We start from the raw sequence: 14,589 nt of genomic DNA, 5'->3' as shown, positions 1-14,589 counted from the left end.
ACTCTCTAAAACTAGCCCTTTTGTTGAAAGTTATATCAAATTTATAATTTAATTCTCAATGGGCAAGTCCAAAAACTTTTTTGTTTTTGTTTTTGTTTTTCTCTCTTTTACAAGCAGTTGGAAATAACCCATTTAAAAAGTCATATCAAATTTCTAATTTAGTTTCTAATAGGCAAGTCAAAAAACATTTTTTTTTCTTTTTACAAGCAGTTAGAAATAGTTGTGTATACCCATTCAAAAAAAAGTTGTGTATTATAGACTATAATCTTTTTGCTCACGCTTGATATTTGCAGGTATCTAGGCAACAATATTTTCATTTTGATCGTGATTTGTTACAACTTATTATACTTTTGCGTTGGAACTATAAATAGAATGTAAAACTCAACTGCATGTTAATATCAATTTTTTTGTCACTTTTTATATTTATTATTTAACACGTAAGTTTTATTAACATAATATATTATTATTTAAATAAAAAATGAGATAGTAGAGTGAATACAAAGAATGATAAAAAAATCACAGAAATAATGATGCTATTATTTCTCCATAACTCAATTTTGTTTTGGTTTTATGATAATGTGTTTATACACTTTTGTTATTTAAAGGGTTAATTCTAAAATATGTACTTTTTAGTTCAAGAACTAATTTTAGTACAATTTCCTATTTTTAATGTTTTCTTATTTAAAAATTAAGAGTCCGTTTGTTTTATATATTTAAACTCAAATTATAATTCTGTTATAGTATTTTTTTTACAAAAAATTTAATTTTTAAATGTTTGAATCAAAAATTATAGTTTGCGTAACGAGTCTTAAATTTGAGATCTCTTAACAACAGGGCTATTTATAGAAAGAAAAAAAAGGTTGAGGGACCAAATTTTATTAAAAAAATATTTTGCGCAGGTTAAGAATGTCACTGAATGCTCGTACAAAATCTCTCTCTCTCTTCCCGGTGCTTAAATCATCCACAGTTTGTTGTAGTCACAGGTTCTATTGCTCAATTTCGCATTCTATTTCCGTTTCTCTCTCTCGATATTTCAATTCTGTTTGGATGTAACAACCACTGCGAATCTCATTTCAGAACTTCACCGATAGTTTCCATTTTAGGGTTTTAGTGAATCTGCTGTTCAATTGCCTTACGCTTGTTGTTTGGATTCAACGGACAATGCTATGCGATTCAGCAATGCTATTTTGCTTCATTTGATCGGTAATGTTGGGGATTTGATTTTTCTTTTATATCGTTTTTAATTAGTTGAAATTGAATGGGTAATGTTGAAATACCCAATTGGCTAGAAGGGTTGCCTTTGGCACCGGAGTTTCGGCCTACTGATACCGAATTCGCCGACCCGATCGCTTACATATCGAAAATCGAGAAGGAAGCTAGTGCTTTTGGTATTTGCAAGATTATACCGCCATTGCCAAAACCATCTAAGAAATATGTTTTTAGCAACTTGAATAAGTCGCTCTCCAAGTGCCCTGAATTGGGTTCTGTCGAGAATTTGTCGAATGATTGTCCCTCCTCGTCGAAAACGGGTTCCCTTGATGGGAGTAATGATGGGGAGGTTAGAGCAGTGTTCACCACTAGGCACCAAGAGTTGGGTCAGAGTGTGAGAAAAACAAAAGGGGGTGTTCAAAATCCGCCTTTGGGTGTTCAGAAGCAAGTATGGCAAAGTGGGGAGATATATACTTTGGAGCAGTTTGAATCCAAGTCCAAGGCTTTTGCTAAAAGCCAATTGGGAATGATTAAGGAGGTTTCACCATTGGTTGTAGAGGCAATATTTTGGAAGGCGGCTTGTGAGAAGCCTATATATTTAGAGTATGCAAATGATGTGCCTGGCTCTGGCTTTGGAGAACCGGAGGGGCAATTCCGCTATTTCCATAGACGTAGGAGAAAGAGGAACTTTTACCGGCGAAGCAGAGATAACTCTAGTTGCAAGAGAGATGAAATGGTTAGCGATAGGATAGCTGTTTCAAAAACCAATGATGTTAAAGATTCTGCCCCTAAGAATGATTCTGATTCATTTGTAGATGTATCCAAACCACCTACTTCTCTACCAGTATTGCCTTGTAATGAAACTCCACAATCGTCTAAGAAAAAGAGTCAAAATTCTTGTCATGATAAGGAAGGCACTGCGGGTTGGAAGCTCTCAAACAGTCCTTGGAACTTGCAAGTGATTTCACGTTCACCCGGCTCCCTTACTCGTTTCATGCCGGATGATATTCCGGGTGTTACTTCTCCTATGGTGTACATTGGCATGTTATTCAGTTGGTTTGCATGGCATGTTGAAGATCATGAGCTTCACAGCATGAATTTTCTTCACTCTGGATCTTCAAAGACTTGGTATTCTGTCCCCGGAGATTATGCATTTACTTTTGAGGAAGTTGTGCGTTCTGAGGCCTATGGTGGTAATATTGACCGCTTAGGTATGTATGTTTTTTCTCTGAGCACTTTAATAATTGGCTATAAACTCAGTGGTCCTAGAAAACTACAAAAAACACTTGATCTCTCCCTTTGCTCCGATTTTAAGAGGTGGCCTTATAACTGATTGTCTGATTCTTTATTAGGCTATTTAAAATACAATGACTAGTATGTTATTTAAAGATAATGAAGCCAAGCTTCCGGTATTTCGACTTACATGGACCATCTTAACCATAAAAAGCATTTCTCTATGTGAATACTATTTCTGAGAATTTGATTCATTAAATTAAAATCCTGCAGTTGTGTGTTATTACTTTGGTATCATCTTTGTAACTCAGGTCCAGTTTCTCTTATTGCCAGCTGCACTCGCATTGTTGGGCGAAAAGACTACGCTAATGTCCCCTGAGGTGGTTGTTGCATCAGGAATACCATGCTGCAGGTAAGGTGCCCTGTTTTTGTTCGTTGATTCTTTTACCATATTATAGCTAGAAAACTAACGGTGCTAAGGATCTAAAAAGAAAAAGGAAAAAAAGAAACAAGATTTATGATTAAAAACATTTAGGGTTTTATTTGTGACATTTAATGGTTTTTTTTTTTGTTTTTCCTGATCGGTTTTGACGTTATACTCATGTCTATTATTGTTTCTTCTTTAGGTTGGTACAGAACCCTGGTGAATTTGTTGTGACTTTTCCAAGGGCTTACCATGTAGGATTCAGCCACGGTAATCACTGGTTTTATGATTGAAAATTTTAGATTTTGTGTTGATTATGCTGCTCCTACTTTTTATATGAGGCAGATGTATTTTAGATGAGTGACATTAATAATGTGAAGGACTAAGCTTTTGAGAACACAGTTATCTATTATCGATCTTTGAAACTTTGAAGTTGGAGCATCAGTAGCATACAGGAGGAGTTTTCCACCAGAACAGTTATATGCGTAATTGTAGTCTGCTCCGACATTGTGATATGGTTTTTCCGGTTAATCTACATGTAATATTTGTTCTTTGCTGTATTTATGTAACTATTTACTGTTGTATCTTCTTACCAACTCATCATTTATAAGCCGTTTTAATTAGGAGTTGGAACTTGCTTTTGTTCTCATTTTCCCTCCATATTAGGTATTTGATCGATTACTATAACTTTTTGTTTCTGGTGCTCAGGGTTTAATTGTGGGGAAGCTGCTAACTTTGGAACACCACAGTGGCTCAAAGTGGCTAAAGAAGCTGCAGTACGTAGAGCTGCTATGAATTATCTTCCTATGCTTTCCCACCAGCAGTTGCTATACCTTTTGACCATGTCTTTCGTGTCAAGGTCAGTTTGTACCCTTATTTTGGCATACATTTTGGAAATCTAAATGTACATGATTGCATAGCAAGCTTATGAATTGTGGTTACTGGACCTGTTCATATGTTTTCTTAAATGTTTTACTCCATTTTTGCCTTATCGGCCTTTCCATATTCCTTCAATAAAAGATGTCAAGTGGCGACCTGCCGCAACACCTAATCATTTAGTGTTTCTCATGTTTGCTTTGCTTGAATTGTTTTGACACCAGAGTGCCAAGATCCTTACTACCCGGTGTGCGGAGTTCACGACTTAGGGATCGCCAGAAGGAAGAAAGAGAGTTACTAGTAAAGCAGGCATTTATTGAAGATATTTTGCATGAAAACAAAACACTATCTGTGCTTCTCGGAAAAGATTCAAGCTATCATGCTATACTATGGAATCCTGATTTATTGACATATCCGAGCAAAGAGTCCTTATCACCCATTGCAGGTGCTACTGATAGTACGCCAGCAACAGAAAATCCTCAAAAACACAACGGCGAGCAGCACTATCTTGTTAATGAGATGAGCTTGTATATGGAGAATATGAACGATTTGTATTTCGATTGTGATGATTTATCATGTGACTTTCAAGTTGATTCAGGGACGTTGGCATGCGTAGCTTGTGGAATCCTTGGTTTTCCGTTTATGTCTGTGGTGCAGCCATCTCAGAAAGCCTCAGAGGAACTTCTCCATAATGAGCATGCTTTGGTTCAAGAATGCCAAGGAATATCGGGATATTTGAATTCTTGTTCCTTTCAAGACCTCGATGCTTCTAATAAGTGTTATGTAGCAGGTATTTGATCCGGCGAACTTTCTCTTGCCTTGTGTTTGTCCTTTTATTTGGGCCCATTGGTAAAACTTAAGCCTGATTGCCACCCACCATGGATATTTTAACTGATATGAAATATCAATAGCTAAACTTCTAATTTCTTTCCTATTAATACGTGTAGGTTGGTTGTCCAAGTGAAGAGTAGTATATTTTTGAATTGTAGGCCTTAGACTATTTGGGTCCCCGTTATAGATCTCTCTGTAATAGTTCTTTCAATAATTTTTCTTAAACTTTTCTCCTTTTGTTTTTGGAGGTTCCATTTTTATTTTCATGGTTACCGCACTTTCGATTGGGTAGCATGAGTAATTATTTCGGAGCTGCCCTATTTTCTGATGAAGAGGCCTACTATCGTTGTTATCTTTTATTTATTTTGGAACCTTAGGATTTGCTAAATATTTCATTCACCCAACAATATCAGAAAAGAATGGAAAATAATAACTAGTGATTAGTCACTCTCACTTCGTCAGGATATTCAAATGACTATGTTTTCCTTTTGCATTATGAAATCATTCAAATGGAAGGGTTTTTAGAAAATTATTTTTCAACAGTGAAAGAGTTCTTGAAGTTTACAGATTTTCCGTGATTCTAGAATATATTATTAGAGGGAATTTCCCAATTCAGTTATTGATGTGGAAATTTATATGTAATGGTAAACAATCCTAATTGGATGTTTTAAGCACCAAGTCAATTTTTAATTTTCCTTATTCTGCAGAGAATCCTCCTACTGTTTCTAATTCGTCATTGATGGTGGATCTTCCATTGCCTTCAACAATCATGTCTAAGAATGGTTGGAATGCTAATAATAAGTCACTTAGACCACGTAGTTTCTGCCTGGAGCATGCTGTTGAAATTGTGGAGCTTTTGCAGAGTAAAGGGGGAGCGAATGTGATTGTAATTTGTCATTCTGGTAAGATTCTCTTATTATTTATTTTCTAGTAGGCCTTGTACTTTCGTCTTCCATAAAATTTGGCTAGTTTTGCAAATTAAATTTTGGGAATTTAATTACCAGTCGATCAGCAATGTAGTTTATATAATTTCTCATATCCAAATTGCATCACTCCTTGTCCACTAGTTGATTTCACGGGTTAGGATATGTCCACTAGAGCTATAGAGAAATGAACTGTTTTAAAGTTTCCAACTTTATTCAATTGCAGTAAGTTGATTATTTACCTTTTTGATTTGTGCAGACTATCAGAAAATAAAGGCACATGCTACCACCATTGCAGAGGAAATTGGTAGTCCTTTTAATTATAGTGAAGTGCCACTAGATATTGCATCGAAGGACGATCTGAACTTGATAGATCTTGCAATTGACAACGAAGAACATGATGAATGTGGTGAAGACTGGACATCAAAATTGGGGATAAATTTACGGCACTGTGTCAAGATAAGAAAGAATTCTCCTTCTAAGCAAGTTCAGCATGCTTTAACTTTGGGTGGCCTGTTTTCTGATAAATGTCCCAGTGTGGATTTCTTAACCATCAAATGGCAGTTGAGGCGGTCTCGTTCGAAAAAGATCTGTCTGCCAGACCATTTTAAACCATGTGATACCATTCAATTAAAGAATGATGTAGCAATGGGAGAAAGGTCTCTCTCTGTCAAAAAAGAGAAAAAACTAATTCAATATTCAAGAAGGAACTTTAAGAAAAAACCAGGTGGTTCGACAGGAACTCCTAAGGTGTGTGTAACCGGTGCTTCTCTTGGTGATCTTGATGAACATAACAGAATAGTGTCTGAAAATAACATTCAAAATGACGGGAATTCCACAGGCTTTGACGTTTCCCCTTCATATGAGAATGAAATCCAGATGCTTGAAGCAACTGAGGATGAGAACTCGAAAGATGGTGTTGCATGTGTTGAGACACAAATTAAGAATCACGTTTTGGAGGACACGAATACAGGTCATTTTGCAGCACTGGATGATTCTGAGATGGAAGATGAGCCCAATGTTGAGACCCAAAAGGTCAGCAGCACTGATGAACTCAGGGAAGAACAATATGCTTCCCCATTTGTCAATGATACACAGAAAAGCTTTCAAGCACATGAAGAGAAGCAAATAGTGGGACAATTCAACAGAGTCAATGAGGTGTGTAGTCTTGTCTCCGAAAGGCACTCTGAGGTCCAGGTTGACAAGGATGTTTTGGACAATACGGTGTCCAAGTTTTCTAAGATGTCTTGCTCACATGTTGACCCCTGTGACGAAAACTTTGAGGGACAGAGAGCGAATGCAACCGTGGACAAGGGTTGCAAATGTGATGAAGTTTGTGATTCCCTTCCTGTGGAAGCACAAGGAGTGCACGCTACTGGAAATAAAGACAAGAAAGAATTTCCATGTAATTCTACAGCCATAAAGGATCAGGAACAATGCTGTGAAGGTCCAAGGCAGAGCTGTTCTGCAGGAGACTCCAGTAATCACATATCACTAGAAGTAAAACCACCGCAAGAAATCAGAACTGTAATAAACGAACACTCTCTTGTCTCAATAGAAGAAATTTATGAAGTTCCAAAGGAGACCTGTTCTACCGAAGGCCTTGGCAATTACGCTTGTTTAGAAGTTAAACCAGAGCAAGAAATCAAAACCACCATAACTGAGGTTGTTTCTGCATCAATAGAAAAAATCTCTGAAATTCCAAGTGATGTCTCTGCTGCCTTAAAATTATGCTACAGTTTGACGTCAGATGAGGAATTGCAGCAAAAACTTGAATCTGCTGCTGGGAGTAGTGAGGAACTTGCTTCAAGTTCTGTGACACAAACGGAAGCCCATCATCCTTGTGTCTCAGCAGAGGAATACTCTAATGTTCCGAGGGGAATCTCAAGGGAAGAAGACTCAGGCAATGATGTGACTTCAGACAATGGTTCTCGGCGGGAAACCTTGATGGAAAATCCAGATCAGGGTTTGGTCTCTAATCTTGCTATACAAGCAAGAAATCAGCCCATACCTGTAAATGTGGAAGAATTTGAAGTTACAAACCATGCTAAAGATCATCTGGGTGATAATCTGACTTTCAACAATAACAGAGAGAGGGAAATTCAATCCATGAACGATGAAGAGAAAACTGATTTGCCAACTGCTATCCCGTTCCAAAAATATTATAGAGTCAAAAGAGATTCTCGTTCTACAGAGGACTTGTGCATCGGCAGTGAAGTTTGCTCACCACAGGATGATAGAGAGCTGGAGATTATCGACTCAAACATGGGGAAAGCAAGAAAAAGAAAGAGAGAATTAGAGCAACTAACAGAAAGCAAGTTTAGTTGCAATGGCTTCATTCGGAGTCCATGTGAAGGATTAAGACCAAGGACTGGAAAGGATGCAGCAACAAGCAGCAGTGGAATCGACATTGATGGAGAGGTCAAGGAAAAGCCTGCAACTAAAGTAAAGAAGTCTACAAATGCTCGAGGTCCTACCAAGGATAAGAAAGAAAACTCAAGGAAGTCTCACAAGTGCGACATAGATGGCTGCCGTATGAGTTTTGACACAAAGGCTGAGCTAAATGTGCACAAACGCAACCGCTGCCCGCACGAAGGGTGTGGGAAGAGGTTTAGCTCCCACAAATATGCAATGATTCATCACCGCGTGCATGATGACCAGAGGCCCCTCAAGTGCCCATGGAAAGGTTGCTCCATGTCATTCAAGTGGGCATGGGCAAGGACGGAGCATATACGTGTGCACACTGGAGAGCGACCATACCAGTGCAAGATTGAGGGCTGTGGCCTTTCTTTCAGGTTCGTATCCGATTTTAGCCGGCATAGACGGAAAACAGGGCATTATGTAAACTAACGTGCCTCAAAATTTGTTGTTTTGGTTTGGGCTGGTTCTGTGATATGTTGTAAAGGAAATGGGGTGACTCACAAATTCTTGATTCAGGTTTAGATTAGGGAGAGATTTAACTTTTTGTAGGTGTCATTTTCCATTCCCCATTTGTTTCAACGCACCAATAGTTGAAAGCCCTTTTCTGGTGAGTTACCCTTGATTGCTCTTTATTTGAGCTTTCTATCAAGTGTACAACCTTTGGCCATGGCCACAACCATTCTATCAAGTGTTCTAGCTACAAGTGATGGTGCCTTTTTAATTACTAGCTGGATGTCTAGATTGTTCTTTTTATCGGGATGAGAATGGAGAAAAATATTGTTCTTGTTTTGTGGGACCGTAGTGGTTGGATCCCTAGGTTGTTCACACTTTTGGATAGGAGCCAAGAAAGTCAAGTTGATTGCCGACTTTTTTTTTACTTTGGTGTCTCAATGGAAGAACAATGCTAGGAACACTAACTTCAATCTGAACTTGTGTATCAATTTATGAGGTGGTGTGATTATTGATAGGTGTTTAAAAAATTATCACATATTGCACCTACCAAATTACATAAAAATATAAATATATATCCAATTACATAAAAATAATGCAATATCAATGTGGATATTCTACTCGATGAAAAGGTACTTTTCCCTCTTCACCTGTTTCAAATTATTTTCGTCTATTAGAGCATCCTTCTGCGATCAATAACTCTTCCACCGGCCAGTATATCTGCGTATGGTTGATATAACTACCACTTGCTGTAATCCGAAACATCATTTTTGGTATGGTCCAATAGAATAATACTACCATATTCCTTTCCACTTCAAACACAAACACCCCCACCCCAACCCACCCCCCAAAACACCAAGTCCCTCCCACAGTGTCTTATCTCATAGAAGGCGTGTTTCCCCAAGAGCTATGAATGTCTTTCACCGACCGTCGGTCATGTGTCTATCGACGATCGGAGTTGATTGTTGCTCTATAGCTACTCTCCCTTTCTCCTCCCTTCCCACCGACGGATGGACCTTCCCGTCATCGACCGAGCATGCTTTACAATCTCCACCGATGGAGGCCGGTGAGATCTAGTCAATGATCTCCACCAAAATAACTCGCGGGCAGATATGGCTACCACCTCACGCCATGCCACCAACAAGTGCAGCTCCTTTGTGCAAAGCTGTCACTAGATCCGGTCATGATCTCTGTCGCCGCCAGTGGTTCTCAATCCTCATTTGAATTTTTATGTTTTTCCCTTTCGTTGTTCTTTTACCTTTTGTTCTTCAATGTTTCTTATTAATCTGATATGTGGTTCGGAAATCTTTATTAATATGATAGCCATTGGTTAAATAAAATACGCATTATTTGCGGAGTATTTTTATTCTCTTACAAACCAGTGGTTTTCTTAAAAACATGCCAATGGTTTACTTTAAGGGTGATTCTACTCACACCCTTTTTTTTACTCTCTACACCTCCCTTCTAACTACACACCTCTCATAATCTTAAAATGATTAAATTTACTTTTTACACGCCCCTATTATTCCAAAACTAACCTTACCTGCTTTGATATAGATTAATTTTTTACCACTTTATTTTTATCTTCTCCCCACTATTTTATTTTAATTTGTTGTTTAAAAAAACAAAAATAAACCAAATGGCATAAACTCAAAAATAATAATTAAGTTGAACAAATTGACAAAATAATTTTTCGTAAGAAAGGGCAAATAATCATCTTATATTAACACGTATGATTAGAAAAGATAAAATGGTAAAAAAATGCCAAACTTGTTAAGTAGCACATGAGCATGGAAAAAAAAAGAGTGAAACAAAAAAAAAAAAAAAACGCAGTCAACTTAACTTTATAAAAAAAGAAAAAAAAAAACAGAGAGAGAGAAGAAAAAAATGAAGGATTATTTTTAAAAATAAAATGATTGGCAAAAAAAGATATAAACACGAAACCAAAAAAAATGTAAATCAACACATACTCCAAGTAAAAAAAAAACGCTGTACATACTTCCATGAAACGTTTTGGAATAATCATTAAAAAGCAAATTTTTTATTATATATTGCAACATAATAAAGGTTTATAATTTGGAGATATGACATGGGGTACATATTTTTATGGAACGTTTTGGAATAATCATTAAAAAACAATTTTTTTACTATATATTGCAAAATAATAAAGGGTTATAATTCGAAGATATGACATATGAGATGTGTGAAGAGAAAAAATACTATCATTAATTTTCATTTTGTAGCATAATTAATTAAGCAATTAAGTCTATCATGAATGCTTTTTTGTCGTTTTATGTGAGGATTTTCTTGGAATGAAAAATTTTAATTGAAAGGGGATGATGTATTTAATTTTCTTTTCATTCTTTTGATGGAATAATGTACTTTTAAAGCAATTAATGTAATTTCTATTTTGACTATTTAAAATTATTTTAAAAACAAAAGTTCAAATGCTTTCTTTACAAGTCATATAGTAAGCATCCCTTACCATATGCAAGTGAAACATTATAAAGATTCAATACTAGTTAATGACCTTTAATTTTGTATATGAGCTTATCATATGCAAAAGATAGAAATAAAGGGCTTAGTATAAATCAGTAAAGTTAACAACTAATAATATAAAGTTGGATTTTTTTTAATAAAATTGTGGTGTTGTCTATTATATGATCTTATCTAGATCGATCAAATGTTTGATTATATCCTATGAAGACACTTATGTAGTAAGAATATATTAATTTGGATTAGAACTGAAAGTTTGAGTTATCAGAGAATACTCTCATCTCTAGCTTATAAATTGATATTCCAACATTTCTTCTTTGAGCAAGATACAGGAAGCTCTATACATAACAACGTAACGGGTAAAAAGAAAATTAAACAAAATTGTTACGAACAAACAACCTCGAGAATCAAACAATGTTGGAGATAAATCAAATCTTGCGAAAGCTTTTTCGTGATGCCGCGAGTTCAGAAACAAGTGTTCTAGGCTATCAAGTAGAATTCTTGGAGAAAATGCACTGTGTACAATGAAGATGTCAATTAAACAGCTCAGGGAGTTGAACCAAGCATTAAAAAAAAAAAAAAAAAAGTTCAAATTTATCAACAAATCTTGGCAACATTTCATTCATCTTATCGTTAAAATAGATGCGGGTTATCTATGCCAATTGTCAAAGAAAATATTTGATTTCATTACCTCCTGGCTAAATTGAACTGTAATGCACCTCGGCCGCTCAGGAAAATACCTGCACAAGCAACAAATCATATTAGATATTAATTAGCATTTTATAAATAATATTAACCAACTCTGAAATGGATAGAAAAGAAAGAGCGCTGCCTCTATTGGACTCTTTGAGTATGTGCAAGAATCTCTCTATTGAACAGATATCGTTAAATAATGTTATGACAAATATCTTGACACCATCCAGCAATCATATCGTATCATAACACAAATAAACAACTGAAAAGAAGCGACTTTACCCAAATATAAGCTCCTCTCCATTGTAAATATACATTGGGGGAAAACCATCTACAAAGATTGCTCTTCGATCACTCCTCTGTATTCATCATCTAAATCCGAATCCGAATCCAAATCCAGCTTCAAATTTCTATGATCAGTCAAGTGGTTACCATACCTACTCTTCTTCAAAATCAAATTGGACTCTTTCATCAACTTTATGTACTTTTTCCTAACTCTGAGCAACGGATGCTCCTTAATAGCAGACGGGTCACAGTAAGCCTCTTTGAGAATAGCCGTACAAGTCTTGTTCCTAAAAGACAAATAAAACATATTTGGGTGTCTCTCAAATGCCTTGTGCACTTTTTGCGGCAGTCCAAAGTGCTTCTTGAGGCACAGAATCTTCTTCCTCTCTGCTGAATTCTCAACAAAGAGACTAAGCATCTCATGAAGAACCCCCACAAGTCGTTTTTCCGCCAAGTCACTATCTGAATCCAAATTCGAAAAATCCTCATAAGGTGACACATAAGGAAGCTTCTGAAACATCTCCAACCAATCCTTGATCTTCCTCTTCAACCTCAACCCTTTTATGGGGAAAAACCTAAACTCAATTGCCTCCATTGAACCTCCAAAATACACCCCTCTCTTCATTGCATTCGTTTGAACACAAGACAAGACCTTTTCATCACTTTCAACAGCCAAACCCTTTAACCCATCTCCCATATCCACAAACCTAAAAGACCCATCAAGATTCTTCTGTGGGACTTGCAAAAAATCGTCAGGCAAACCCAAATACCATTTCATTCCCTGTATTATTTTCAAAGGCAAGGCTCTATCTTTACTCATCGATATAAATCTCTTCAATCTCTCTCTCAAATCTTCCCCACAATCCTCATAAACCCTTTTCTCCTCTCTGTCAATCTCAGCAGCTTCAGGGGTTAGTCTGAACCATGGAAGATTGTACTGAAGACCCGTGAACTCTTCGAAAATTGAAGGATATCGCCTTAAGAACTTGGCAACTTTCATGGGTACATCCAATTGTAGTCCTCTTTTGGACACTTCAGAGATTGGGATACAGCCATTGGGGTCTTGGGCAATGCAGTTTTTAAGGTTCATGATGGGTTTAAGGACTATGGACTTGTGGATTTGGTCGATAGAGTCGTAGTAAGGATCTTTCTTCCATTTCATGTAGACATTGACATAGTTAGATTTCTGGAGGAAGGAAAATATTGGGTTTTTGGATTGGGAAAGAAGAACCCTTTTAATGGTTTTGGAGGATGAGTTAATGGTGAGCATTCTTTTTGATTTAATTAATCAAGGGTTTGTGAAATTTTTAAGCCTGGGCTTATATTGCTTTAGCATATGAATTTGAGAAACGAAAACCAGATTCACCTGAAAACCTGCAGATTTTGGGCCGATTAAGCTTCTAACATTCTATAACTCCAAACAATTAAAATAAATAAGTAAAAAAATAAACCATTTATAGGCTCGCTTGGTCCCTATAACATATTCTGTACAACGAAAAATGTAAACGACTACTGATTTTACACACAGGAACAAGATTAAATCCTTAAAATATCCAAAATGGGTTTCTTTGTTTTACCACGGAAAAGAAGACTAAGCAGAAAAAACACAGTATCAGAGGTAGAGAGAGAAAGGGGGGCAGAGAAGCAAACCTGTTGAGGAACGCCAAGAGGAGAGAGGGTGATGTAAGAGACATGAAAGGAAAAAAAAAAAAAAAAAAGGGGATAGCTGGCTACCAAAAAAACATACATTGTTTGGCCCTTTTTTTTTTTTTTTTATTCCAAATCGAATAAAAAACAAAAAATAAAAATACCCATCTCTGCGTTTGCATATTGCACAACTATATCCATCTCTGAAGAATTCGTTTCATACCAATGGCTTCTTTCACGACTGTTATTTTTCCAGCTCTATATTGTTGCTTCATCACCGACCTTCAGCGAGTTCCTCTTCATTTATGGGCACAAGAATCCGTCGGAGTTGCCGATAATCCCACCATCCGACAATTTGGAACCTTTGAGTGCTGCCGTGACTGAGAGCGCGAAAGGTACAGTCTTGGAGGAGTTGAATACGGGGGCTGAGCGTGAAATTACGGGTGAAGGGGAAATGGGGGAGGAAGTTAGGGTTCCGGTGGTGAGGTTGAAAATTGAGGAGGTGGCGGAGGCGAGCACGGTGGTGGTTCTGCCGATTTGTAAGGCGGATGAGAGGGAGAAGGGGTTGCAGGAGGCATCGAGGGAATGCCGGACCGAGGGGGAGTTCGGCGTGGTGGTGGCGGAAAAGGGGTGGGCCAGGTGGGTGGTGCTGCCCGCGTGGGAACCCGTGCCGGGGTGGGTTTTTTTTGTTCGCTAAACGAGATGTAAGCTTAGGCCTGTGTATTTCACCGATTCGAATTTTCAGTGTTAAATTTTTACAGTAAAAAGCTTTGAGAAAATATCACATCTAATTTTTTTTGTTACAGTAAAAAGTTCTCAAAAAAATGTCATATCTCAGCTCGAATTGAAAACTCAAATCTACGAAGTGAAAGAGGCTTTAGTTTGTTAGGAATTTTGGGAGCTCAAAATAGATTATCTAACTAGCCAAAGCTATTTTTTACGTTTGGTAAAAACATAAAAAAAAATGCTTCTGAAAGAATTTGGGGAGAATTTGAAGCCAAAATCAGAAGCTGCCTACTTCTGATTCTAGATTGTTCGGCAATCTAAAAAACCTCTTTAATGAAATTTTCGTTATTATAATTTTATCCTTGTTGAATGAAA

At 36.9% G+C, this 14,589-nt stretch overlaps 2 protein-coding genes across 6 annotated transcripts; one reads left to right on the top strand and one right to left on the bottom strand.

Annotated features, from left to right (window-relative positions):
- The first annotated feature begins 968 nt into the window (after positions 1 to 968).
- LOC21396236 (probable lysine-specific demethylase ELF6) lies at positions 969 to 8,644 on the top strand. Its single transcript, XM_024175938.1, has 7 exons — positions 969 to 2,420; positions 2,776 to 2,854; positions 3,069 to 3,136; positions 3,575 to 3,725; positions 3,967 to 4,532; positions 5,281 to 5,475; positions 5,756 to 8,644. The coding sequence occupies exons 1-7, from the start codon at positions 1,259 to 1,261 to the stop codon at positions 8,344 to 8,346; spliced, it is 4,812 nt and encodes a 1,603-aa protein (XP_024031706.1). The 5' UTR covers positions 969 to 1,258; the 3' UTR covers positions 8,347 to 8,644.
- A 2,461-nt stretch (positions 8,645 to 11,105) lies between these two features.
- Positions 11,106 to 14,169, bottom strand: LOC21396235 (protein WHAT'S THIS FACTOR 1). 5 transcript variants are annotated; one of them, XR_002903622.1, is made up of 4 exons: positions 13,653 to 14,169; positions 11,839 to 13,215; positions 11,555 to 11,603; positions 11,106 to 11,378 (listed from the first exon to the last, which is right to left on the bottom strand). XR_002903622.1 is itself a non-coding variant. In XM_024175943.1 (2 exons), exon 1 carries the CDS (start codon positions 13,109 to 13,111, stop codon positions 11,888 to 11,890), a length of 1,224 nt encoding a protein of 407 aa, XP_024031711.1. In that variant the 5' UTR covers positions 13,112 to 13,560; the 3' UTR covers positions 11,106 to 11,603; positions 11,839 to 11,887. The 5 variants fall into 5 exon arrangements, 1 of the variants encoding a protein (XP_024031711.1); XR_002903623.1 differs by having other exon boundaries at positions 13,712 to 14,169; XR_002903624.1 differs by lacking the exon at positions 13,653 to 14,169 and adding an exon at positions 13,492 to 13,531.
- Between the last annotated feature and the right edge of the window lie 420 nt (positions 14,170 to 14,589).

This window comes from Morus notabilis, unplaced genomic scaffold, assembly GCF_000414095.1.
Source record: "Morus notabilis unplaced genomic scaffold, ASM41409v2 Scaffold48, whole genome shotgun sequence".
Lineage (NCBI taxonomy): Eukaryota > Viridiplantae > Streptophyta > Magnoliopsida > Rosales > Moraceae > Morus > Morus notabilis.
Note: the sequence above shows the minus strand (reverse complement) of the source record. Positions and strands in the feature narration are given on the sequence as shown.

Coding starts and splice junctions, on each gene's coding strand:
- LOC21396236 (XM_024175938.1), top strand. CDS start 1,259: ATGGGTAATGTTGAAATACCCAATTGGCTAGAAGGGTTGCCTTTGGCA. Junction 3,137..3,574: donor CCATGTAGGATTCAGCCACG/GTAATCACTGGT, acceptor TCTGGTGCTCAG/GGTTTAATTGTGGGGAAGCT. Junction 5,476..5,755: donor GATTGTAATTTGTCATTCTG/GTAAGATTCTCT, acceptor TGATTTGTGCAG/ACTATCAGAAAATAAAGGCA.
- LOC21396235 (XM_024175943.1), bottom strand. CDS start 13,111: ATGCTCACCATTAACTCATCCTCCAAAACCATTAAAAGGGTTCTTCTT.